Genomic DNA, 26,737 nt, shown 5'->3' with positions numbered 1-26,737 from the left:
ATTAAATAACATAAACACGGCTGGTATGTACGAGCGTCCGTGTTCGCCTACCGTTCGAGGATTATAATTATGATACGAAGGTAAATAAATATACCGATGTAAAGTGTGAGATAACGTCTTAGTTATATAATATATGTTTATGGATTATTTTAAATTAGTTGGTTATTTGTTTTACGAATGGACTATTTTAAATTAGTTAGTTAAACTAGTGTTATAACATTCATATTCATAGTGGATGTCACCATGTTAATATCTGAAGCTTCTAGAGACTATTTAAATAGTTTTGAGAGGGAAACATGCTGCCGTTTGTCCCTAAAGATTTATACTAGTGGTTTCAAAAAGCATCCCTTGCAAAGTTAAGTCTCTCTGTTCTTATTCAACAGCATTTGTCGCCCCAAAGACAAATAGGGTGGTGTTTTTCTTTTCTGACGATGGGTTCTCAGATTGTGAAAGACGTTTTTATTCTCAAGTGGACAAAATCAGTAACATGTCTATAACCATACATAGTTTATTTCCCCAGCTGCCTTAAGTTACTTTACCTTTTGTAGAGTTGAGTTGAGGAAAGTTATAATTGAAAATAGGGTTAAAAAATATATCTAAAATGAAAATATAACAGACCACACAACGTACTTGAAATAACTTCAAAGTGGATAATAATTAACCCATGAATTATAGTTGCATTATTTCATTCCTGAAGGTTAATTAGTTCATAGATTGAACGCATTGTAATTTAGGCTTGTTTCTTGTTTCTTTTTTGTTTGTTGACACTAACAGAGAAAGAAGCATGCTATTATTATTTTCTTATGAACACCAGACTGCTTTTACCAAACAATAGCTGTGGAAATAGTGTATTTGGACTTGTTTACAGGTGGAGAGGAACTTTGATAAGTCTGTCAGGGACAATAGTGAAATATTACACCAACCAGTTCATTCATTGAGCTGACTACAAGTAAAAAAAAAATACATTACACTAATCTACTAATGTGGTGTTGATTTAACGGATAGGCAGTTACAGGTTCCCTTTTTAGAAATCTGAATCAATTCACAAGTAGATCCTGTATTTAATTTACTTTATTATGTATCCGTTACCTACAATGCATTTTACATCAAAAGGCAAAGAACACAATTCTATGGTAACAAAAAAGCAGGGGTGAAACAGCTCCAACAACCTACAAAATAACTTATTCACAAATACGTTTTACTTAGAAAGGGTTAGCTTGGGTTAGGGCTAACCCATTTTACTTGGAAAGCTCAGTGCAAATGAAACTACAGCCAGAGTCAACTATGCAACAGTCAAGCTATGTTTACAAAAACTGGAAAAGTAACATCACTTTATTTTATTTATTTTAGGATAAACACTTATAAACAAAATTAAGCTAAGGTACACAACAGCAGAGAACGACACATCATGCTTATTGAAATCACCAATTTAATGTGTTTATGGTATGATGTATGATACATGGGTGATGATGGAGGGGTTCAATGTCTCCACACTCACTCCAGAGGGCCTCTATATTTCCAAACTCACACCAGAGGGCCACAATATCTCCACACTCACTCCAGAGGGCCTCTATTTCCACACTCACTCCAGAGGGCCACTATAGTTCCACACTCACTCCAGAGGGCCACTATAGTTCCACACTCACTCCAGAGGGCCACTATAGTTCCACACTCACTCCAGAGGACCACTATAGTTCCACACTCACTCCAGAGGACCACTATAGTTCCACACTCACTCCAGAGGACAACTATAGTTTCACACTCACTCCAGAGGGCCACTATAGATCCACACTCACTCCAGAGGGCCACTATAGATCCACACTCACTCCAGAGGGCCACTATAGTTCCACACTCACTCCAGAGGGACACTATAGTTCCACACTCACTCCAGAGGACCACTATAGTTCCACACTCACTCCAGAGGGCCACTACCACTATCTGGATTATTTTCCACCTGTAATGCAGAATATTCTATGATTCTTCTCAAAGGTTGGTGAAAAACGCTCTGAATAATGTTACTAATATAGATTGAAGTAATTAAAGCGGAATTGTAACAGCCAGTGATGTAAATAGGTTTTCAATGTAATGGGTCCCGGGATGCACAGGTGGTCATTCAAATGAGTCCCAAAGAAATCACACCTGTGTGAAGTGAGTCGTGCAACTCTGTGTGGGGGTTCGCGGGCGGGGGGAGAAGGAGGATGTTCCAGACCCCTACGAACACGCCTAGGGGGCCAGGCCGGTTCCTGCGTGACGCGCCGCGTCCGAAACGGTTGAGAAATGACAGAGTTACCGTGTGGCGGCCCCTCTACTGTACTGTAATGTACTGGCACCCCCGAAAGCTTACAGTTAATACGTGCGTGTGTGTGTGTGTGTGTGTGTGTGTTTGTGTGTGCATTAGGTTGCGCACAGATGGTGAAAAACAACCATGCTGTTTTCTTGCTCATACCCAGACACCCACCCACACACATAGCTCCGTAAGGGAGTGGTTGCACCACTCAAAAATAATAATAAAACATTTTATTTTATTATTTTATAAAAATAAATATATAAAAATATCAAATAGGCCTATACAGTATATCTTTAATGTAGGCTAGTAGTATTAGCAAGCACAACTCAGTAAGAAATACTAATAGTGGGATTTAACATATAGCTTAATATACCAACCAAAAGTTGTTTGCAGTTGCAATATTATTGTACTTGTAGTCAAATGATCGGCGTGTGTCATTACACAACGTGTGTTTCCCATTGAATGGGGTCTGCTTGTCACGCTAAAACATGTTCCCCTAAATATTTCTGTCGGAGGCAGCGCCGTTTAGTTGAGAGAGTTGCGTCATCTCCGTTCACTGCTTATCCAATTCTGAACGGGAACCCATTTTAGTGTTAGCATCATGTCGTGCTTTAGCTATTGAAAAATAGCAGATCTACAAGCTCATAGCGCGCCACCGAGTGGCGCGCTACGAGCTTGTAGGTCTGCTATTTTTGAAAAATCGAAGAGCGACTGACATTTTTAGAATCTGATCTCAGGTCAGAATGGGTTAATCAGACCAGTGTGTGTCCAGTGGAAACCTCATATGAATCTGATCTCAGGTCAGAATGGGTTAATGGTGGGGCTGCGTGCGTCACTGATCACTCCATTGTCCTCCCTCTGTGTCTCTAAACAGCTCTAGTCTAGAGGCTGTCCTCCCTCTGTGTCTCTACACAGCTCTAGTCTAGAGGCTGTCCTCCCTCTGTGTCTCTACACAGCTCTAGTCTAGAGGCTGTCCTCCCTCTGTGTCTCTACACAGCTCTAGTCTAGAGGTTGTCCTCCCTCTCTGTCTCTAAACAGCTCTAGTCTAGAGGCTGTCCTCCCTCTGTGTCTCTACACAGCTCTAGTCTAGAGGCTGTCCTCCCTCTGTGTCTCTAAGCAGCTCTAGTCTAGAGGCTGTCCTCCCTCTGTGTCTCTAAACAGCTCTAGTCTAGAGGCTGTCCTCCCTCTGTGTCTCTAAACAGCTCTAGTCTAGAGGCTGTCCTCCCTCTGTGTCTCTACACAGCTCTAGTCTAGAGGCTGTCCTCCCTCTGTGTCTCTACACAGCTCTAGTCTAGAGGCTGTCCTCCCTCTGTGTCTCTAAACAGCTCTAGTCTAGAGGCTGTCCTCCCTCTGTGTCTCTAAACAGCTCTAGTCTAGAGGCTGTCCTCCCTCTGTGTCTCTAAACAGCTCTAGTCTAGAGGCTGTCCTCCCTCTGTGTCTCTAAACAGCTCTAGTCTAGAGGCTGTCCTCCCTCTGTGTCTCTAAACAGCTCTAGTCTAGAGGCTGTCCTCCCTCTGTGTCTCTACACAGCTCTAGTCTAGAGGCTGTCCTCCCTCTGTGTCTCTACACAGCTCTAGTCTAGAGGCTGTCCTCCGCTCCCCGCTCATAGAGCTGAGCAACATGGCGGTGCACAGAGCGCTGTATTGACAGTGTTGTTACAGACTAGTGGTTCTACAACGATTCCTTTCCTTATTTTTTTTTCATAACGTAGGATGAGGTCGGATGCAGGCATGCAAAAATGAACGTGTCTGTAGATTATTGTTTTACCGCATTTTGTCTCCCACGATTTTCTTTTTCACGTGGATTATTATTACTGTGTATGCCGAGTACAGTAGTGCATCAGTAGTACAGTAGTGCATCCCGTGGACTCAGAGGTTGTTGGTTTATTATTACTGTACATGCTGAGAGTACAGTAGTGCATCCCGTGGACTCAGAGGTTGTTGGTGTATTGCAGCCCAAAACTATGAAGTGTGTTTTGGGACGCAAAACGCACCCCATTTAAATCACTGAACAGCTGAACTCAATGTATGAATTAAATTGGTTTATGATGCGATATAATTTAATCATTCCATGAGGTGAAATCAGGCCGCTTGCACACAGTATAGTTATAAATAATTTACACAGAGCCTTTTCTACATGATATGTGTGAGGGTGAGGGTTAGGGTGTTAAGAGGACCAACACTGAAAGGAGTTTGGGTTAGGGTTAGGGTTAGGGTGTTAAGAGGACCAACACTGAAAGGAGTTTGCACACAGCCTTTCGTTTCTCGGAAGGAATATATGGAGCACGGAAAGATATAACCAACCTCACGTAATGTCAATCACATTTGCACGATGCCACCGAATATTGAGTCCGTAGAAAAGGGGTGGATGTTATCCGTCAGTGTTGTGTGCTTCAACATCAACACATAACCCTAACCAACCCTCTGAACCTCTAACTAACCCTAACCAACCCTCTGAACCTCTAACTAACCCTAACCAACCCTCTGAACCTCTAACTAACCCTAACCAACATGACCTCTAACCCTAAGCCACACCAACACATAGATGAAGGTGTTTGACCTTCTGAGCAGAGCAACTACTGCTGAGAAGATGTCCATCTCAAATAGGCAGACGCACGCACGCACACACACGCACACGCACACACACACACACACACACACACACACACACACACAATGTGCAGTTTGTGTAAATTCAAACTAGTTCAAAATAATGATGGATCAGCGGCTCATCTTAGGGTTAGGGTGAGGATCATCTTAGGGTTAGGGTGATTATAAATATGAATATAAATAATACACATCACCTTTTCTTTTTTTTTGCGGATTTCGGACGCTGCAAAAAAAAGCAAGCTGTGTGCAAATACCTTAAGAGATGTAACAAGATTTTAAACAGTGTTCTCCTCCAATCAAATTCATGCAGCCACCTCAAAGGAGTGTGGGGGGGGGGTCTATTCTATTCACATACATATATGAGAGAAAACGCCACTATATGTACACAGGTGAGCAAATACCACAGGATGCTGTCTAATATATTCACTACGAGCAAGAAGACCATCCACTGTGTCTATAATAGTATTAGATCACTGTGTCTAATAGTATTAGATCACTGTGTCTAATAGTATTAGATCACTGTGTCTAATAGTATTCCCAAAACAAGCAGGGAAGCAGGTGTTGGTATGAATGTGTAATATTGTTATTTTATTTTCCGGGGGGGGGGGGGGGGGGGTATATTTAGGAGGGGTCAGGTGTGATTAGGAGGGGTCAGGTCTAATTAGCAGGGGTCAGGTGAATTTAGAGTCAGAGGGTAGAGGTCAGGCTTCAGTCGAAGTCTCGGTTGACCAGCACCAGCGGCGCTACCAGCGTCCACACATAGAGGGCGACACAGAGCCAGCTGGAGGACATCTTCACCCACACCGACGGCCACCTGCTGGTCATGGTCTGATATGACGCGTCAGGACTGGAAGGAAGAAACACTCATTACTATAGCTTATAATAGACACACACACACAGCCTAGCCTAGCCTAGCTAAAGACCTGCTGGTCATGGTCTGGTATGATCAGGGGGGCAGTCAGACAGATATTTTGTGAAGCCACTAAGGAAATGAAAGTTCATATAATGGCCTGTTGTGGCGCTGTCATTGGGCTCAAAAAAACCCATAGCCCCATAGAAGTCCATGTATTTGGGCCCAACTTCACCTAGACTATTACCTTAACACTTAGACTGCTACAGTTTCTAGTGGACCAAGGATTTCTGGTGCTAAGGGGATTAACATGGGATTTTTAAACTTTTTGGGGGGCCCACAGCGAGGGGCCTCTTATAGCGAGAATCACACCGCATAAATCAAAAGAAAGCCTAACTTGTCCACTTCAATTTTTTTTTTTTTTTATGATTCTACCATCTTCCATTCTGGAGATATTGACCTTTTTCTAACACCTGCTTTTGCCTGCACGCTGCTCGTGAAAAAAAACAACAGAGATATGGAGGCTTGAAGTTGACAGACATTGACAGACAGATATAAAAATGAACACAAATAATATCATATACATACTATACACTGAATGAAAGCCCTGAATGTCTACTTTTAGGAGGAAAACAAATACACATTGATCCCATGTACAGTTTGTCACTAATTGGCTATTGAATGCAGCTTGCGCCCACCAGAGAACTTTAGAGAAGGCATGGACCCGAATAACTATTATGCAATTGCACTGCTCACTTCACAGGGGTGTGATTTCTATTATTATTACAGTATTAGTATTTTTCTTATGAAAGCAGAGAGTCTACTGTTTCATACGGTATATAGTATGTACATGTCGCTATAGGCCTTATTTTGTGAATAATAGTTCTTCGGGCCCATGCCATCTCTAAAGTTCTCTCTGAAAAAGATAATTTTAGAGAAAGCATGGACCTAACAACTAAATATTCACAAAATAAGGCCTATAGCGACATGTACATACTATATACCGTATGAAACAGAATACTCTCTGCTTTCATAAGAAAAATACTAATACTGTAATAATAATAAAAATCACACCCCAGTGAAGTGAGCAGTGCAATGTTGCACTGCTCACTTCACAACATTGCACTGCTCACTTCACAGGGGTGTGATTTTTATTATTACGAGTAAGACGCGCGAACGCGGAAAGCGAACGCAGATCGTAAATTGCAATAACAATTAGAATAAATTACAGACATGATCTGCAGGGTGTCATAGTTAGTGCTTGGACCACGCCAGCTCCATATATGGTCACAAAAGACGCCATCACACTCATGTCACCATGACTCAGCCATAACCATATAAGGAGTCCCCAAAGCAGGACCACGCCATCACACTCATGTCACCATGACTCACAAATCACTCAGCTCCATATATGGGCAGGAACACATATACAGTAAGCGGGACAGACAGACACACACACACACACACACACACACACACACACACACACACACACACAGACAGACAGACGTGATCTGCTAGGTCTCATAGTAAGTGCTCACTGCGTTCGCAATTACAGTATTAGTTTTTTTCTTATGAAAGCAGAGAGTCTTGATGCACATATCTGATCATAAAACGGACTTGGAAACTTTCTTCTGCCTGCATCGTGGTCAGTCTCTCTCCTAAGTTGTTAGAAAATATACATCAGCCTCAATCGTAGCCCCATATGTGCCCTCTCCCTACGCTCATTCTGTGATTCGAGCTACAATCGCAGTAACAGGGGGGGGGGGGGGGGGGGGGGCAACTAGGCTTTGAGGAAATTATCTTGCATAATCAACATTATTGCCGATTGGGTGCCGCTCCAAACATGTCCAGACATATCACTAACATCACCGATCCAGTCTCGCGTCTCTATAAGGTGAGACGCGAGACTGGATCGGTGAGGATTATCATGTCTGGACATGTTTGGAAAAAAAACCAACGACGAAGGGGGACGGATGCGCCGGGCAAAGCAGCAGCAGTACGTCAACGTGTTTGAAAAAAAAAACAACGACGAAGGGGGATGGATGCGCCGGGCAAAGCAGCAGCAGCAGTACGTCAACAATTATAGGGAAAATAGCTTTATCCACCACGGCCTCCGCAGTTTAGGATGAGACATGTGTATTCATTATACATTACAAACGGGTCAATGACGTCCCAGACGCCTTCATTGCGGTCTTATCACTGCAATTATAATGAATACAACGGTTACAATCACAGCCGATAGATGGTGTCTGCTGGCGAAGACGCTATGGCTTGCGATCTGCACCAAAGTATCATGGCGGTCCCTCGATAATGTGCAATCTGTCCATGACTAACTCCATGTGTCTGGCAAACGTTATGAAATCAAATGCCGATCGTTGCAGGTTTATATACGGGCAGAGAGCAAATCGCGTTGTATCTTTTTCCGAGAATGAGAGAAATGCAAGGCAAGCCTAATCCTAGCAGTTGAAAGCAGTGGGGACTGGGAATGGGGGGGAATCCAAGAGGAAGAGACCCCCCCCCCCCCCACAATTCTCCCTGTAGAAACAGGAGGGGAGGGGGAATCGAGTGTATTCAGACACACAAGAGCATGGACCCATCCATTTTAGATCCCCTGACATCTACGTTGGTCTATGCCGGACGGCCGTCTCCATTAGGCGGTGCCAGACGCTTCTCAGACCAACACCTCTTTTCAGCAGGGGGGGGTTTTAACTCTTTTTAGAGCCGATCGGTGTTACATTATGAGTTGTCCGGGCGCATATATAGTTGAACTACAGAAATCAATAAAAATACTATTTTGGACCATAAAACGTATACGTACGGTCTCAGCATTGTATGTTTGGGTATAATAAAGCGTATAGAAACGCTTTCAGCATTCTAAGTGTTAATAAACATGGTCATGAATACTTTTTGCTTCCAGTCACTAGTTTAAAGTCTCATTTCTAATGTCATAATATTCTTTTTTGAAAATTATGGTCCCATTTATAAAAAAAATGACCATAAAGTCGCACATGTTCTGAGGGGCGTGGCTACCGTTACAGTCTATGAACGGGATCCCCCACCCACTCGAGTCAAAATAAAAACCAATGAAGAAGAAGGGGGGAAGTCCCGCCTCGTTGTCTGGGCCAGCCAATGGGCCAGCTGGGCCCAAACGGATCTAGAAAGATGGCGAATTCCATTGCAAGGACTGACAGGCTTCATTTTACGTTCATGTTAGACCCGCGGAACGCTTTGTCCATATTTTTTTCTATGGGTATGATGTGTCAGGACTGGAAGGAAGAAACACTCTCATTATTATAGCTTCTAATAGACACACACAGCCTAGCCTAGCCTAGCAGACTAGCCTAGCTATGTGTAGCTGTGTGTGTGTATATATATACACATTAGGGATGGGCGGTGTACTGTATTTCTTACCTGTACCAGTTGGTTAAGGTCATCATGATGTACAGTGAAGCCAGGAACAACATGAAGTGGAAGAACGAATAGGAATACGTCACTCCGTCCTTCTCGTTGTCCACGGCTCGGTTCGAACCGCCCTCTGATTGGTCGGCACCGTCGGAAAGGGGGCCGTCCTCGATGAGCGCCGACTCGTCACTTGTCAACGTCAGTTTGTTCATCTGAGCGTTGGACGAGTTACGAATACTGAAAGAATAACGTTAATGATTAATATATTAGCAGTCAATGTGTTAATAATAATAATAATAATAATGATGACAGACGAGGAATGTTATCACTGTCTGTTATCGCTGCTTGCAGCTATATTCTTTTTACACATTGTCACGTACAAACTTCTCTTCAAGTGGGATTTCAGAAAGTTGTCCATAGATTGTGTGTAAAACATTACACGCAAATTGCTCCCTTCGTGCTTTTGGTCCCTTAATAATAATAATACTAGTAATAATAATAATAAATAATAGTAATAGTGCTTGGTCCCTTAATAATAATAATAATAATAATAATAATAATACTAGTAATAATAATAATAATAATAATAATAATAATACTAGTAATAATAATAATAATAATAGTAATAGTGCTTGGTCCCTTAATAATAATAATAATACTAGTAATAATAATAATAATACTAGTAATAATAATAATAATAATAATAATAATAATACTAGTAATAATAATAATAATAATAATAATAATAATAATAATAATAATACTACTAGTAATAATAATAATAAATAATAGTAATAGTGCTTGGTCCCTTAATAATAATACTAATAGTAATAGTAATAATAATAATAATAATACTAGTAATAATAATAATAATAATAGTAATAGTGCTTGGTCCCTTAATAATAATAATAATACTAGTAATAATAATAATACTAGTAATAATAATAATAATAATAATAATAATAATAATAATACTAGTAATAATAATAATAATAATAATAATAATAATAATACTACTACTAGTAATAATAATAATAAATAATAGTAATAGTGCTTGGTCCCTTAATAATAATACTAATAGTAATAGTAATAATAGTAATAATAATAGTAATAGTAATATCTGTACCTGGAGTACAGGACACACATGAGGAAGAGGATCAATCCCACAATGCCTTGTGCATCCCACCACTGAACCACCGGGGCGTCGCCAGACCCAGGGACCGTGCTGTTTACTCCGATGATAGCCAGGAGGCTGGGATTACACCTACGATCTGTAATAGAGTACATTACAGGAGGCTGGGATTACACCTACGATCTGTAATAGAGTACATTACAGGAGGCTGGGATTACACCTACGATCTGTAATAGAGTACATTACAGGAGGCTGGGATTACACCTACGATGTTAGGAACTGTACTGTTTCCTCCAATGATAGCCAGGAGGCTGGATTACATCTTCGATCTGTAAGAGATTACATCTGTACATGGTGTACAGAGTGACCAGGGTACAGTAGTATTATGATATACGGTAGTAGTAGTAGTAGTAGCAGTAATACTAGTAGTATATATATATATATATATATATATATATATATTATAATAGTACCAGGTTCGTTGGTCATAGCAGACCAGGTGAGGTACATGGTGTACATAGTGACCAGGGTACAGTAGTATTATGCATGGTGTACATAGTGACCAGGGTACAGTAGTATTATGATATAGCAGTAGTAGTAGCAGTAATACTAGTAGTATATATATTATAATAGTACCAGGTTCGTTGGTCATAGCAGACCAGGTGAGGTACATGGTGTACAGAGTGACCAGGGAAGACTGCAGCAATCCTGACCGTGGTTGAGTCTCCTGTAAGTGTGCATGCACACACGCGCACACACACACACACACACACACACACACACACACACACACACACACACACACGGTTAAACTGTGTGTGATGTGTGTTCTCTACTCATGTGTTAACTTGCTGCCACTCATTGATTGGCTGTTGAACTGCACTGAGTCTGGAGTTCAGCCCATTGGCAGCATGACAAGTGGGCGTTAGTAGTTTCCTTGACAGACAGACCCATCTAGCCAATCAGGGCGTTAGTAGTTCCCTTGACAGACAGACCCATCTAGCCAATCAGGGCGTTATAGTTACCTGAAATAACTGCTGTTCTTATTGTTTCTGTGTAAACTTTTAAACTTGTTGCGTCGACGTAATAAATATAATAATAACCCTAAACCTACCGTCCGCACGGTGCTTTGCATTTAACAGTATTAATTACCTGTATTTGGGGTAGAATATTCAGCACAGACGCTCCAACACACAGTAACCAGGGCTTTCTCAATTCCCACGATTTTGTAACTCATTTTTCACCCCTGTGTCAATCATCTAATGTGATCCTGGGCTCTACACACCCTCCACCAACCTAGTCCCCATATATGGGGGACAAGGGGAGACCAACCTAGTCCCCATATATGGGGGACAAGGGGAGACCAACCTAGTCCCCATATATGGGGGACAAGGGGAGAGCAACGGACTTGAACTCATGCTTCCTTCATGCCTGAGTGTCCAAGTTGCTCCTTTACACCTGACAGGGGGGAGTTTCCCTGGTTGGACGTAGCGCGTGGAAGGAACACGTTGTTCCAACCAGTTCCTTTCCCCTCCATCAGGCTCCCCGGCTGGCCAGGGGGAGGCAGTTTAGTGACCAGGATTACTGCATGTTTTTTGTGAGGGTACCTACCCTAGGGGACACGGGGAGAACATGCAAACTCCACACAGAAAGGCCCTTTCGCCAACCCCGCCTTCGGGTATGGGCACTGATGACCAGGGCTTAAAGCCAAAAACAATCTGAAAATGTTTTTTTTGCAAATCTGCACTGATCTCATTAAATGACATCCTCAGGACTGAAATCAGTCCCCAGGACTGAGAACTGTGATTTTCATCTCTATTTTTTTTTTTATCCTCCACAATCATGAAAAATGGCACACAATGCGGTCCAAGACCATGGACTATATATAGCCTGTCGCTTTTCCTTGATTTTCATCTGTATTTCAAATCTTCAAAAATCATGAAAAACTACGTACTATAAACTACTTACTATAAACTACGTACTATACTATGCCCTACGAAACCATGGACTATAAACTACGTACTATACTATGCCCTACGAAACCATGGACTATAAACTACGTACTATACTATGCCCTACGAAACCATGGACTATAAACTACGTACTATACTATGCCCTACGAAACCATGGACTATAAACTACGTACTATACTATGCCCTACGAAACCATGGACTATAAACTACGTACTATACTATGCCCTACGAAACCATGGACTATAAACTACGTACTATACTATGCCCTACGAAACCATAGACTATAGCCTGTCGCTTTTCTGTGATTTACACCTTTTTTCAAATCCTCCGAAATCATGAAAAAGGACAGTCTACCTCCTCCATGACTGCTTCTACCAGGTTAGTTTTGTAGCATTAATTTTTATTTTGTATGTATTGTGTAATGTGTAATGAAAACATAAAGATGTATTAACAGTTAACCCATTCTGACCTGAGATCAGATTCATACGAGGGTTTCCACTGGACTACACACTGGGGTCTGATGAACCCATTCTGACCTGAGATCAGATTCTAAAAAATGTCAGTCGTTCTTCGATTTTTTCAAAAATAGCAGACCTACAAGCTCGTAGCGCGCCACTCGGTGGCGCGCTATGAGCTTGTAGATCTGCTATTTTTCAATAGCTAAAGCATGACATGACGCTAACACCAAAATGGGTTCCCGTTCAGAATGGGTTAAAACTGGCAGAATTATTGTAGATTTAATATAGCCAAAATCATATGAAATAAGTATGTAGTATTTTTTATTCTAATTTATTTTGCTAGCTTTAGTTATAATAATATTGTTTTCTTCGTTTTCTACATGAATATAACAATATAAAATGAAAATGTTTTTTTGCAAATCTGCACCGATCAGTTCTCAGTCCCCAGGACTGAGAACCTTAAGCCCTGGGTAACATATTAAGTTATTAACACTGATATTTAACAGTAATTAACAGTATTAATTACCTGTATTTGGGGTAGAATACTCAGCACAGACGCTCCAACACACAGCAACATATTAACACTGATGAACACTTTGTTTTCAGTGCAGCCGTCGGTGTGGGTGTAATACACGTAGAACACCACCAGGGACACCAGAGAGAGGGCATAGTTCACCGTGGTGGCAGACAGGAGCGCTGTGGACACAACATGACATCACAGGGGTGAAAGGTCAAATAGAGAGACCATGACATCACAGGGGTGAAAGGTCAAATAGAGAGACCATGGCTGCGTCCGAATTGCTAGGGTTGTTCCCTACTCCCTATCCCCCATACGGGGATCCAGACTCTAGTGGACTCTATAGTGATGATTTCGGACAATACTCCCTGTATGGGGAGCACCGACTCTGACGTCAATATCGATAGAGGGCGCTGTAGTTCCGCGTGTTCATGTACTTTTTATTTGCATGAAATCCCCATTAGGTTTTTTCAGATCGCCTCATAAAGAACTGTTTGAAAAATAAACAAATCATCCCGGCCGTTTCACTCATTTGGATATGAAGAATCAACTGACTACAAGAAACCAATCAAAACGCTGCTGCTGAATCAGACTGTATCAAATAAGTGACTGCAGGCTGTCACCTCCCTGCAAGGACAGTTTGTAAAGTTATTTTTAAATTCATGAATGAATAAAGAAAAAATAGGTTAATGAAAATATGTTTGCAGGCATTTAGGCCTATATATCTATGATAAAAAGGTTATTTTAAAATCATAGGCCCATAACAATGGGCCTATGATTATTATCAATAAATTAATATTAGGCTATATCCATTATCCAGCAATATGAAAACAGTGCACAACCTTGACAATATATGAAAATATCAGCAGCATGATTGAATCTTAACCACATGAACCCCCGCTAATCCTGGGGCGGGGGGGATACGGCAAAAATAGCCGATCTATAAGCAACGCGCGACGTCCGTGTTGTGAGCTTGTATACTTTTACTTGGGTACTTTTGGTAAAGAATTACCAAAAGTAGCCGATCTACAAGCTCTGCTCACAATACGGACGTTTGGTGTTAACAGAAACAGCAGTCCAATAAATGACTGCCTACACAATGAAGTTTTAATGCATTTATCGCAATTCAATGAAATAATGTTAGATAGCATATTTTTTCATGGCAGGAATGAATGAATATTAATAAAACATATGTTCGGACACAATTAATATGTGTCTCACATGCATGTATTTAGCCTACGTTTGTGATAAAGAATCTCACAAATATATTCTACAGCAAGCAACTGATTCCTCTACTAACGTCATGCGCTGGGCCTGGGTGATACAATGAATCAGATTAGTAATACTATTGCAAATGAGTAGATTTATTATAAATAAAATAAAACAATTTCAAATAAATGCACAGATCATTTGTCTCGAGATCTGTAGCTTCGAGATCCGCCAGGGAAGAAAAGAGGGGAAAACGAAAGTTTAAAAAGTACATTTGTGTTGATTTCTTTCGCTGGTTCAACTTCTGCCTCTTCTGAGTTGGAGCGCAATGAGCGCATGCATGCAGAAGCAGCGCACGTGCGCAAACGCATGCATGTGCGCTCAAGAGCGAGCTTGCGCAATGCATTATGGGGCAGATTTGCTTCGCTGTGTTTTTGTAGTGACCATCGGATGCTCCCTACAATTCCCGGTGCATTGTGGGATACTTCAGTCCACTACGTTAGGGTGCAAAAATGCTCACTACATATTCGGACACTGTAACAAAATGGCGGAACCTCAAAGTAGTGCACTATATGGGGCATAGGGAATGATTTCGGACGCAGCCCATGACATCACAGGGGTGAAAGGTCAAATAGAGAGACCATGACATCACAGGGGTGAAAGGTCAAATAGAGACACCATGACATCACAGGGGTGAAAGGTCAAATAGAGACACCATGACATCACAGGGGTGAAAGGTCAAATAGAGACACCATGACATCACAGGGGTGAAAGGTCAAATAGAGACACCATATAGCTAAATTCCAATACCGCAACTTTCACACTCGCTCACTCTCCTCGCGTCCTCCACTCACTCCTCGGCTCCGCCCCCAGCGAGGAGGAGAGGATTCGATGCGAGGACAGAGTGGTGGTCGAATTTTCCTCTAGAATCGGAATGCACTACGCTGTCATTTCAAAGCGACGGCACATTCCGCGATCACTAATGGCGTGTATTAATTCAATTCAATTCAAAGGGCTTTATTGGCATGGGAAAACATACGTTTACATTGCCAAAGCAAAAGTGGTGGAACAATACAGTGTCACACAGCTGGATCACTGGAACTCCGAACAGAGCCGTACAGTCAGAATAGACAATAATCATTTTGTGCATGTAACCGAGGCCAATGGGTATGTATTGGTAACATGTGCAACAAGGCTATTTATTCCTGAAATAGTGCCAGGATGCGCACACGTATAAATCACCCCCCCTCCTCAGTCAGTCCTCCTCCGACGGTCTTTGCAAATAACGGACACTATAACAGGAAGTAGGTTTAGTCTCTCTGACTTACATATTCAGTTCAGTCCACATATAAATAAATACATTTTTGTCACCGTCATTCATAGCAGTCTGTCAGTCTGTGCATTCAGGCATGCACAGAGATACATTAACTATAGCTTTTGAGGTGCGCACAATATAGCCGGCCTAATTTATATATCCTACTTTTATTATGCTTATATCACACAACGCAATAAAGCCAGTGGCTTGTTGTGGTCCTTTCACTTTCACATAGCCTATGTAGGCTACTTTATCATTCTGAAGCTCTATTCATTCAGCGAAAATGTGTCTTTTGAACGAACAGCAAAGCTTTTTAGTGTGTGTGTTGGGTCAGCTAGTGGATGGGGGGGGGGGGGGGTGCATAGATAGTATCGGGTTTCAAGCAGTGTTTTCTGTGCCACATGTGGAGGAGGCGGACTTATGTCACTGGAGAAGGAAAAAAACATGTACACGTGATGCGGAAAACCGCCGCGAGGAGACAACATACCCCACCGAGCTGCACCTGATGTACACTCGCTCTATGAGGAGACAACACACCCCACCGAGCTGCACCTGATGTACACTCGCTCTATGAGGAGACAACATACCCCACCGAGCTGTACCTGATGTACACTCGCTCTATGAGGTGACAACACACCCCACCGAGCTGCACCTGATGTACACTCGCTCTATGAGGAGACAACACACCCCACCGAGCTGCACCTGATGTACACTCGCTCTATGAGGTGACAACACACCCCACCGAGCTGCACCTGATGTACACTCGCTCTATGAGGAGACAACACACCCCACCGAGCTGCACCTGATGTACACTCGCTCTATGAGGAGACAACATACCCCACCCAGCTGCACCTGTGTATGTACACTCGCTCTATGCGGTCTCGGAGAGCCCACTCGGCTCCTCCACTCGACTCCTCGATGGAGCACTTTAACAATTGGAACGTGAACCATTTCCGGGTCACGCTGGAATGACCCCGAGTGACCGAGTGGGAGTTACCTGCATACCAGCAGCATCCCTAGTGGGTTATGGGTAGTGTAGTCTTACCTGCATACCAGCAGCGTGAGTTCCCCTCCTCCATCTTCTCCACCCAGGACTCGTTCCAGGAATGAGCAAAATCAATGAGTAGAACCAGCTGGATGAGAATGAAGCAGAACGCCCCCGCCATACCGATGTAGAACCATACTGAAATTAACACAATTAACATCATTAACATCATTAACATCATTAACAGAATTCATTATTACTTACATCATTAACATCATTAACATCATTAACATCATTAACAGAATTCATTATTACTATTATTATTACATCATTAACATCATTAACAGAATTCATTATTACTTTTAGGGCTGCACGATTTTGCCAAAAAAGATTACCTCGATTATTTTCTCTGAAACCTCGATTTCGATTATTTTTCAGTAAAATAAATGCATTGTCTCAAAATATGTTTTTATTTATTTAAATGCAAACAAATGTGAATTTTCCTATTGGAATAAAGTCCAAACCTTAAAAGGATCCCTGGCTACAAGACAAATATGCCTTAAAACATTACACTTGTCCTCTATGAATAAAAAATTATAAAAACATAAATATTTTTATTTCATTCATAAATAGAGAATCTTTCAAATCAATAGGGACTGCTCCCATCGCAGGTTGATATATGTCCATGTGTGGTCCAGCCCTATGGAATGCATATGCTAATAAAAACAACTTAATACTTCCTAAGAATAATATGAGCATCAAAGCAATATTGAAATACTTTTTATTAGCATGTTTTATTAGCATGTGGCTGGACCACACATGGACTGGACATATGTCATATGACATCTTCAACTTGCGACAGGAGCAGTTCCTATTGAGTGAAGGATAAACAGTGTACACTACCCAACTTTATTTTATATTATGAAAGAAATAAAAATATTTAAGGTGTTTTTATTTTTAGTTATAGAGGGAAAGTATAGTGTTTTAAGGCATATTTGTCTGGCCAGGGATCCTTTTAAACAAATCCCCTTTGTGATTAAACAAGTGAAAACGTTTACAAAATATGTCCAAATTAATTCTTAAAAAATAGCCAATTTAATGTTTAGGTGCCCACTCTTCCTGCACCCTTTGCAATGTTAAATGCCACTGAATCTGTAGGCCTAATCCTTTTTCATTTTGATTCTGTCTCGTCATATTATGGGCCATGTGAAAAATAATGATGCCACATCTCTTTTCAACTTGTGACAGCTGATGCTTGTACTGTGAAGACAAAAGTTTCTGAACGTCTCATCCTCCATTTTTACGCGTGCTGAAAATAGCCGATCTACTAGCTCACAGCGTGTTGCTGAGGCGACACTTCGTGAGCTTGCAGATCAGCTATTGTTTTGCACGCTGATGCAACAGGTCGTACGTCGAAACATAAGACAGGATTCCCGTTTGTTTTTAGCCGAGACGACGCACAGTCAGACACACATGGCTATTGGCTCCTCGATGCAAAATAAACAGTAGTGATAAACAGTAGTGTACACCACCCGACTTTACGATAATAAGGGACAGTAGGTCGGGACACGATATTGATATTAAAGCTTCATGTTCTGCAGACTGCAGCAGCAGTCCCACTCGCCCATTAGCTCTGGTCCATAGCCCTAATGCTAGGGTAGAATTAGCATCAGGGCTATGGACCAGAGCTACTCTCGCCGCTATGCCTGTCCATTCTCCAGGCGTGCTGCCGTCTCCCACAGTACCTCCCCACAGGGACCGACCGCGATTTCCATTAAAATTCGATTAATCGTGCAGCCCTATTATTACTATCAGAATGAAGCAGAAAGGAGAAGGAGAAAACAAGACTAACTGTTCAGGAGAGGAGAAAACAAGACTAACAGTTGAGGAGAGGAGAAAACAAGACTAACTGTTGAGGAGAGGAGAAAACAAGACTAACAGTTGAGGAGAGGAGAAAACAAGACTAACTGTTCAGGAGAGGAGAAAACAAGACTAACAGTTGAGGAGAGGAGAAAACAAGACTAACTGTTGAGGAGAGGAGAAAACAAGACTTAGGGGTTAGGGTTCAATCAGTGTTTCCTTACCAGTGGTGAAGGGCCCCTCTGGGATGAAGAAGGGTTAGGAACTTAGGGTTAGGGGTTAGGAATTAGGGTTCAATCAGTGTTTCCTTACCAGTGGTGAAGGGTCCCTCTGGGATGAAGAAGGCTCCAACAGTGATGGCTACGGTGGCAGCAAACTTAAAGAACCAAAACCTGAAAGAAAACGCCAACATGTTACTTTTTCATCATCACAAAAAGTGTTCTTCTCTAAAGCATCTACTTTGAACTGCTTGTTACGGCCCGGGTATTGTTCTCCAGGGTTCAGGGTTTAGGGTTTAGGGTTCATGGTTTAGGGTTAAGGGTTTAGGGTTCAGGGTTCAGGGTTCAGGGTTTAGGGTTTCAGGGTTTAGGGTAACTCACCCGTTGTGCAGAGGAGCTCGAGGATCGTGGCTGCTCTTGACTTTGATCATCAACATGGAGAACAGCAGGAAGAACATCGCCATGCCGAAACACGTCCGATACACGGCCTTGTACCCGACCAGGACGTCACAGTTCACCTTACCCCCTGGTACCACACCGCCCTCACAGAACCCTGGAATCTATAGAGACATTATATTATAGTTCACCTTACCCCCTGGTACCACACCGCCCTCACAGAACCCTGGAATCTACAGAGACATTATATTAATATAGATACAGGGCCTTGTACCCGACCAGGACGTAACAGGTCACCTGACCTGATACCAGACCACCTTCACAGAACCCTGGAATCTATAGAGACATTATATTATAGTTCACCTTACCCCCTGGTACCACACCGCCCTCACAGAACCCTGGAATCTACAGAGACATTATATTAATATAGATACAGGGCCTTGTACCCGACCAGGACGTAACAGGTCACCTGACCTGATACCAGACCACCTTCACAGAACCCTGGAATCTATAGAGACATTATATTATAGTTCACCTTACCCCCTGGTACCACACCGCCCTCACAGAACCCTGGAATCTACAGAGACATTATATTAATATAGATACAGGGCCTTGTACCCGACCAGGACGTAACAGGTCACCTGACCTGATACCAGACCACCTTCACAGAACCCTGGAATCTATAGAATATATAAACACATTATTATTATTATTATTATTATTCAGTGATGTAACTAGGGTGCGTTTTGCGTCCCAAAACGCACTTTATAGTTTTGGGCCGCAACCTCTGCGTCCATGGGATGCACTACTGTACTCTCAGCATGTACAGTAATAATCACTACTGTACTCTCAGCATGTACAGTAATAATACACCAACAACCTCTGTGTCCATGGGATGCACATCATGCACTACTGTACTCTCAGCATGTACAGTAATAATCACTACTGTACTCTCAGCATGTACAGTAATAATCACTACTGTACTCTCAGCATGTACAGTAATAATACACCAACAACCTCTGTGTCCATGGGATGCACATCATGCACTACTGTACTCTCAGCATGTACAGTAATAATCACTACTGTACTCTCAGCATGTACAGTAATAATCGTGGGGGAAAAATGCGTTAAAACAATAAATAATCTACGGGCACGATCATTTTGCATGGCCGCATGCGACCTCATCCTACGCTATAAACGATAAAATCCACGTAGGAATCGTTGTAGAACCACTATAGTTTGTAACAACAACACAGTCTGACGGGCGCCGCCATCTTGCTCAGAGAGAGCGCTGAGCGGAGCGCAGCCTGGAGACCAGAGACGTTTAGAGACAGAGAGTGACGACAACATGCCGTTCAGTGACTCATGAAGCTCCGTGAATAAACAGAGAACGGGGTTGTCGCAACTCTCTCCTCTACACGGCTCTGCCTCCGACAGAAAGACGGGAACATTTTTGAGCATGACAAACGGAGTAGACCCGATTGAATGGGAAATGCACGTTGTGTAACACAAACGCAGACACTGTTGTTGTTGTTGTGCGTTGTGGACCGGTGCCACCACAGATTAACATGCCGCCCCCCCCCCCCACCCCCCAAAAAAAGAAGTGCCAAAGCCAACTGCAGGGCAACAGAAAATATTAGCAACCCTATTTTCTAAATGTAACATCATCATCATCTGCTAATGATGATGATGTGTGCTGCTGTGCACAGCCTACCTCCTCCATGACTGCTTCTACCAGGGGCCTATTTCACGAAACTTGGATTAGAGATTAAGCCGGGCTTTAACACATATCCTGGTTTAATATATCCTGGATCAGTGCTTAACCGGTTTCATGAAAGCTGGTTGATCTTGCCAGATTAACTTAACCAGTTAACCTGGATATGTTGAGGCTTGATTCGGTTTCATGAAAGGGATGCTACATAACTTACCATGGAAACTTATGCTTTGGATTTAGCCTGCTCCGGACCAGGCTAACAGCCAGGTTTAACCTAATCCTGAAGTCTTTACTGTTCATTAAGCAGTCAAACTGATCACAAACCAATGATGTTTTCCAGATTTATTCAATTATTATGGGTTTATGTTGCCTTATTTGGTTGCCTTACTTATCGGTCTGCATTAAAGGACTAATTTAAGCACTATATAAAATCAAATAACCAAAATATATAGGCTGCACAACATCATGACAGCTTGTGAGCTTGTAGATCAGCTGCTTTTGGTGAATGTTCCCCATGAATAGGTTTGCTGTCGTGCAAGTGCACGGTTAAGAAGAATTATTATTTTTAATTATTTTTGTAAAAGTGAAAACCACTAAATATTACCATTACTCATTGTTTTACAACATATTACCATTATAACGTTTCACCCATAGTCCTACATACCTAGAAACCCCATTCAAACCTATTTAGGTTCATCCTACGGTGGACATGTGTGCCTGAAAAGGAATCTTTGAAATGTTTCATAGTTATAGAAATATAGTGCTTTCAAATTTGAGACCATTTATAGGCTGAAATTATGATGGAATAATACATTCTGAAAATTCGGTATTGCCATGCCATGCAATCGTGACACTACAGTGCATGCAGACGGATAGACAGACAGACAGACTTAATGTAATGTAACATTTCATGGCGCACAATACATGTAGATTAGTAGGATATAATTCCATACCGTACCGAATCCTATTAGTTTGGCGTTTGCATTGCACAAATGAGCTCAGTGCGCTATTTCGAGAAAGTGCCCTTAAAGTTTAAGCTCGTTTGGAACTATAGCTCACCCTCCACAACTCGGGGCTATAGGTTCACTGAATTATATATTTATGGACTTCGACTATAGGCCTATATATATATATAATATGCTTTACAATTTACGCGTTCAATCTGTCGGCAATATTTTGCCACGCTCTCTCCCTCGCCTTGTTAATGGCGCTTGTATTTCCCTTTTTTTTAATTATTCCTTGGCTTCCTCTTAGTATATCATAAGATTTTCTTGCTCCTCAACGGTGAAAGCCGCAGCTCTCCCTGCATATTTGCTCGCCTCGCTCATGATTGGTCTCGCTCAAGAAATCTATGATCGGCATCATGGCTTTTCAAGGAATGCGTGCACGCGCTTGTAAGCGAGGCTTGCTGAGCCCGGCTCGCCAAATCCGCCAATTCTGAGCCTCGCTTGGCTTTAGTGGAACGGAATAAACCAGGCTGTAAAGATCAGGATTTAAAAAGCCTCGCTTTGGCCTATCCTGGATTAGTTAATCCAAGATTCGTGAAATAGGCCCCAGGTTAGTTTTGTAGCATTCATTTTTATTTTGTATGTATTGTATAATGTCTAATGAAAACATAAAGATGCAAGTTAAAACTGGCAGAATTATTATAGATTTAATATAGCCAAAATCATATGAAATAAGTATGTAGTATGAATGTAGCTTTTTTATTTTTTATTCTAATTAATTTTGCTAGCTTTAGTTATAATTTAAAAAAAATCTTTTTTAAATTATAATCGTTTTCTACATGAATATAACAATATAAAATGAAATGGGAGTTAAATGCTGCAATTTGTAAAAATGGCAAAATATGACTCTTAAACGTCGCTGAAGTGGGACTCATCAAATGTCCCTGGGACTCATCTAAAAGACCACCCCTGCATCCCGGGACTCATTACATTGAAAACCTGTTTACATCACTGATTATTATTATTATTATTATTATAGTCAGAAATCACAGAGCTGTCATTCAGAGAAGTGCCTAGAAGCGTTTATATCCCGCTGTCAAATCTAAAGTCACAGACAGACAGACAGACAGACAGACAGGTCAGACAGACAGACAGCTGTCTCACCTTCTTCAGGTGTCCCTCCATGCCGGGCATCAACATGACACAGGAAGTGGCCACGCCCAGCAACAGGAAGAAGGCGTAGATGAGCCGAGTGACGGTGGAGTTGTTTCCACTCGGACAGCAGCTGGACAGCAGACAGGGGGCGCTGCCGCACAGGCAGGGGATCTGGAACAATATAAATACACATTATAACAGACAGGGGGCGCTGCCGCACAGGCAGGGGATCTGGAACAATATAAATACACATTATAACAGACTACCTGGGCCCTCATCAAACCCTGTACACTCACCGCTGCAATTTACAATTTAGGCATTTAGCAGAGGCTCTTGATCCAGAGCGACTTACATTAAGCAAAAACAAAAGCATGGCATACATCACATATATAAAAGTAGTTATCAGAGTTATCAGACCGCTCTATAACAGACCGCTCTGCTCAACAGATCGCTCTATAACAGACCGCTCTGCTCAACAGACCGCTCTGCTCAACAGACCGCTCTGCTCAACAGACCGCTCTGCTCAACAGATCGCTCTATAACAGACCGCTCTGCTCAACAGATCGCTCTATAACAGACCGCTCTATAACAGACCGCTCTGCTCAACAGACCGCTCTGCTCAACAGACCGCTCTGCTCAACAGACCGCTCTGCTCAACAGATCGCTCTATAACAGACCGCTCTATAACAGACCGCTCTGCTCAACAGATCGCTCTATAACAGACTGCTCTATAACAGACCGCTCTATAACAGACCGCTCTATAACAGACCGCTCTATATCAGACCGCTCTATAACAGACCGCTCTGCTCAACAGACCGCTCTATAACAGATCGCTCTGCTCAACAGATCGCTCTATAACAGACCGCTCTGCTCAACAGATCGCTCTATAACAGACCGCTCTGCTCAACAGATCGCTCTATAACAGACCGCTCTGCTCAACAGATCGCTCTATAACAGACCGCTCTGCTCAACAGATCGCTCTATAACAGACCGCTCTGCTCAACAGATCGCTCTATAACAGACCGCTCTACAACAGACCGCTCTATAACAGACCGCTCTATAACAGACCGCTCTATAACAGACTGCTCTATAACAGACTGCTCTATAACAGACTGCTCTATAACAGACTGCTCTATAACAGACTGCTCTATAACAGACCGCTCTATAACAGACCGCTCTGCTCAACAGATCGCTCTATAACAGACCGCTCTATAACAGACCGCTCTACAACAGACCGCTCTGCTTAACAGACCGATGCCTAATCAAACCCTCAGGGCTTGATTTACTGCTGTTCCCAACATGACAGCACTGCCCAGCCCAGCACATGTAAAACACACACACACACAATGTCATTTACAAATTACAGCTAAAAATTGCTCTCAAAAATGTTTTTGAAAACATTTGAGCGAGAAATAGATTAGGCCAAGCAAAATAAATAATTGGTCTCCCGGTTGCCGACCGACTCTATTAAATATGCGCGACCCATTTGATTTAAAAAAAGAAAATTAAACAAAAAAAGACAAAAACAGACAAAGCTAAAATGTTATACTTTAGTCGAACACTCATTCCCAGGTTATAATTACACAATAACTCCTGTTTGAGCCTCTTTTTAAATTGTTTTAGGTTGTTGCTTTGCTTTATGGGCTCAGACAAGCTGCCCAGCACTGTACTGTACTGCCCTGCCCTGCACTGCCCAGCACTGTACTGTACTGCCCTGCCCTGCACTGCCCTGCCCTGCACTGCCCAGTCCAGCACTGCCCTGCCCTGCCCTGCACTGCCCAGCACTGCCCAACCCAGCACTGCCCAACCCAGCACTGCCCTGCACTGCCCTGCCCAACCCAGCACTGCCCTGCACTGCCCTGCCCAACCCAGCACTGCCCTGCCCAGCACTGCCCTGCCCAGCACTGCCCTGCCCTGCACTGCCCTGCCCAGCACTGCCCTGCCCAACACTGCCCTGCCCTGCACTGCCCTGCCCAACACTGTACTGCCCAGCACTGCACTGCCCAGCCCAGTACTTTCATATGTACTCATTCTCATATATATACTCGTTCTTAGCTTACGCATGTTTCATGATTAATGCTTTTTATAAATGCGATGTATTCCCATGCTTTTTTGTTCTTGCCTAATGTAAATCACTCTGGATTAAGAGCGTCTGCTAAATGCCTAAATTGTAAATTTACAATGGGTCTGTCAGACCCAGAGAGATCCATAGAACCATCTAACCCAGGGAGGTCCATATCACAGATAAACACGTACAGGTTTTCAATTTCTAACATGCAGTCAGAGACGAAAAGTTTCACACTAAACCCAAGCGGTTTAGGTTCTAAACACTTATTTGTAACACTATTTAAAGGTGTCAGTGTTTAGATTATAAACAGAAGAGAATGTTTAAATGCCATGATTGCACTGAGTCATCTGGCTAGTGCTACTCCTTCTCATTGTGAACAAGTAGCATATTACAGAGTACAGTACTATGCATACCCTACAGTACAGAGTACAGTACTATGCATACCCTACCTGGCAGGTGAAAACAAGCCACCAGATTAGCATTTGAATGCCTGATCTGATCTGCATGTGTACAAGTGGACAGGCAACGCGCGGTGCACCCCCCATCAATTTATTATTACATAATGATATTAATCTGTATGAGCAGCATGTATACAGGAGTACTGATGTATGTATTACTCTATATGAGCTGTGTGTATACAGGAGTACTGATGTATTTATTATTACATACTGATATTAATCTATACGAGTTGTATACACCACACACCATACAGGGTTAGGGTAACCCTAACCCTGTATACACCATACACTATTTAGGGTTAGCCCCTAACCCTGTATACACCATACACTATACAGGAGTACTGAATACTGATATATTTATTCCACCACTAATGATGATGATGTTTTCAAGTCAACATTTCCAAGAACTGTGTGTGTGTGTGTGTGTGTGTGTGTCGCAATCCTGCATCAAATATCAACCCACACAGTGACGTCACGCAGCCTTCAAACAGTCTATAAAGAAAACAAATATAAATCTATAAATAAATATAGTTTTTTTTAGGAATGATTACTTATATTTATATGAATGGATGCAAAAAGTAACGGGAAATGATCCGTTATTTAAAGGCCTGCACGCACGCACCCACACACACACACACACACACACACACACAGCTCCATGACGAGGCATCTAATAGTGATAATCACGCACACACTAATGATAATAACACGACGACGACATAATACTAATAATAATACTAGCTTTAACGTCGAGGCCTGTAGTTTACAGTAACAATAATCCCTCAGAAGTCAAAACAAAAAGGATATTTCCAATAAAACAACAGTATAAATAAAACACAGACATTGTTGTTGTAACAAATCAATTTCCCCTCAGGGATTAATAAAGTATTATCCTATCCTATCCTATAACATTATGTATATGATTCATAGATTAATTCCACAGAAAAACGAGACGTCTTTGTGTTGTTATTATCGTCATATCGTCTCGTTTGTAAACATCAGTGTTTTATAATAATAATAATAATAATAACAACAATAATAATAATAATTACCCAGCTGGCCATGGAGCACAGTCCCAGCACTGCTCCCATGATGACGATGTGATAAATATAATAAAAATAGAGACGATTAAACCGTTTGTGGAGGATGTGTTTCTGACTGTCTCTCTGTCTGCTGGATGC

The 26,737-nt window shown here is 42.1% G+C and overlaps 1 protein-coding gene across 2 annotated transcripts; it reads right to left on the bottom strand.

Annotated features, from left to right (window-relative positions):
* Positions 1-1,056: 1,056 nt before the first annotated feature.
* On the bottom strand, positions 1,057-26,737 carry serinc1 (serine incorporator 1). Of its 2 annotated transcripts, XR_013965820.1 has the most exons (11): positions 26,609-26,737; positions 23,040-23,201; positions 19,200-19,378; positions 18,913-18,992; positions 16,801-16,938; positions 13,241-13,410; positions 10,920-11,010; positions 10,278-10,422; positions 9,161-9,388; positions 5,346-5,743; positions 1,057-5,306 (listed from the first exon to the last, which is right to left on the bottom strand). XR_013965820.1 is itself a non-coding variant. In XM_080790216.1 (10 exons), the coding sequence occupies exons 1-10, from the start codon at positions 26,645-26,647 to the stop codon at positions 5,605-5,607; spliced, it is 1,371 nt and encodes a 456-aa protein (XP_080646342.1). In that variant the 5' UTR covers positions 26,648-26,737; the 3' UTR covers positions 1,057-5,604. The 2 variants fall into 2 exon arrangements, 1 of the variants encoding a protein (XP_080646342.1); XM_080790216.1 differs by having other exon boundaries at positions 1,057-5,743.

Source organism: Protomyctophum bolini (genome assembly GCF_963924005.1).
Source record: "Protomyctophum bolini genome assembly, chromosome: 19".
In the NCBI taxonomy this organism is placed as follows: domain Eukaryota; kingdom Metazoa; phylum Chordata; class Actinopteri; order Myctophiformes; family Myctophidae; genus Protomyctophum; species Protomyctophum bolini.
Note: the sequence above shows the minus strand (reverse complement) of the source record. Positions and strands in the feature narration are given on the sequence as shown.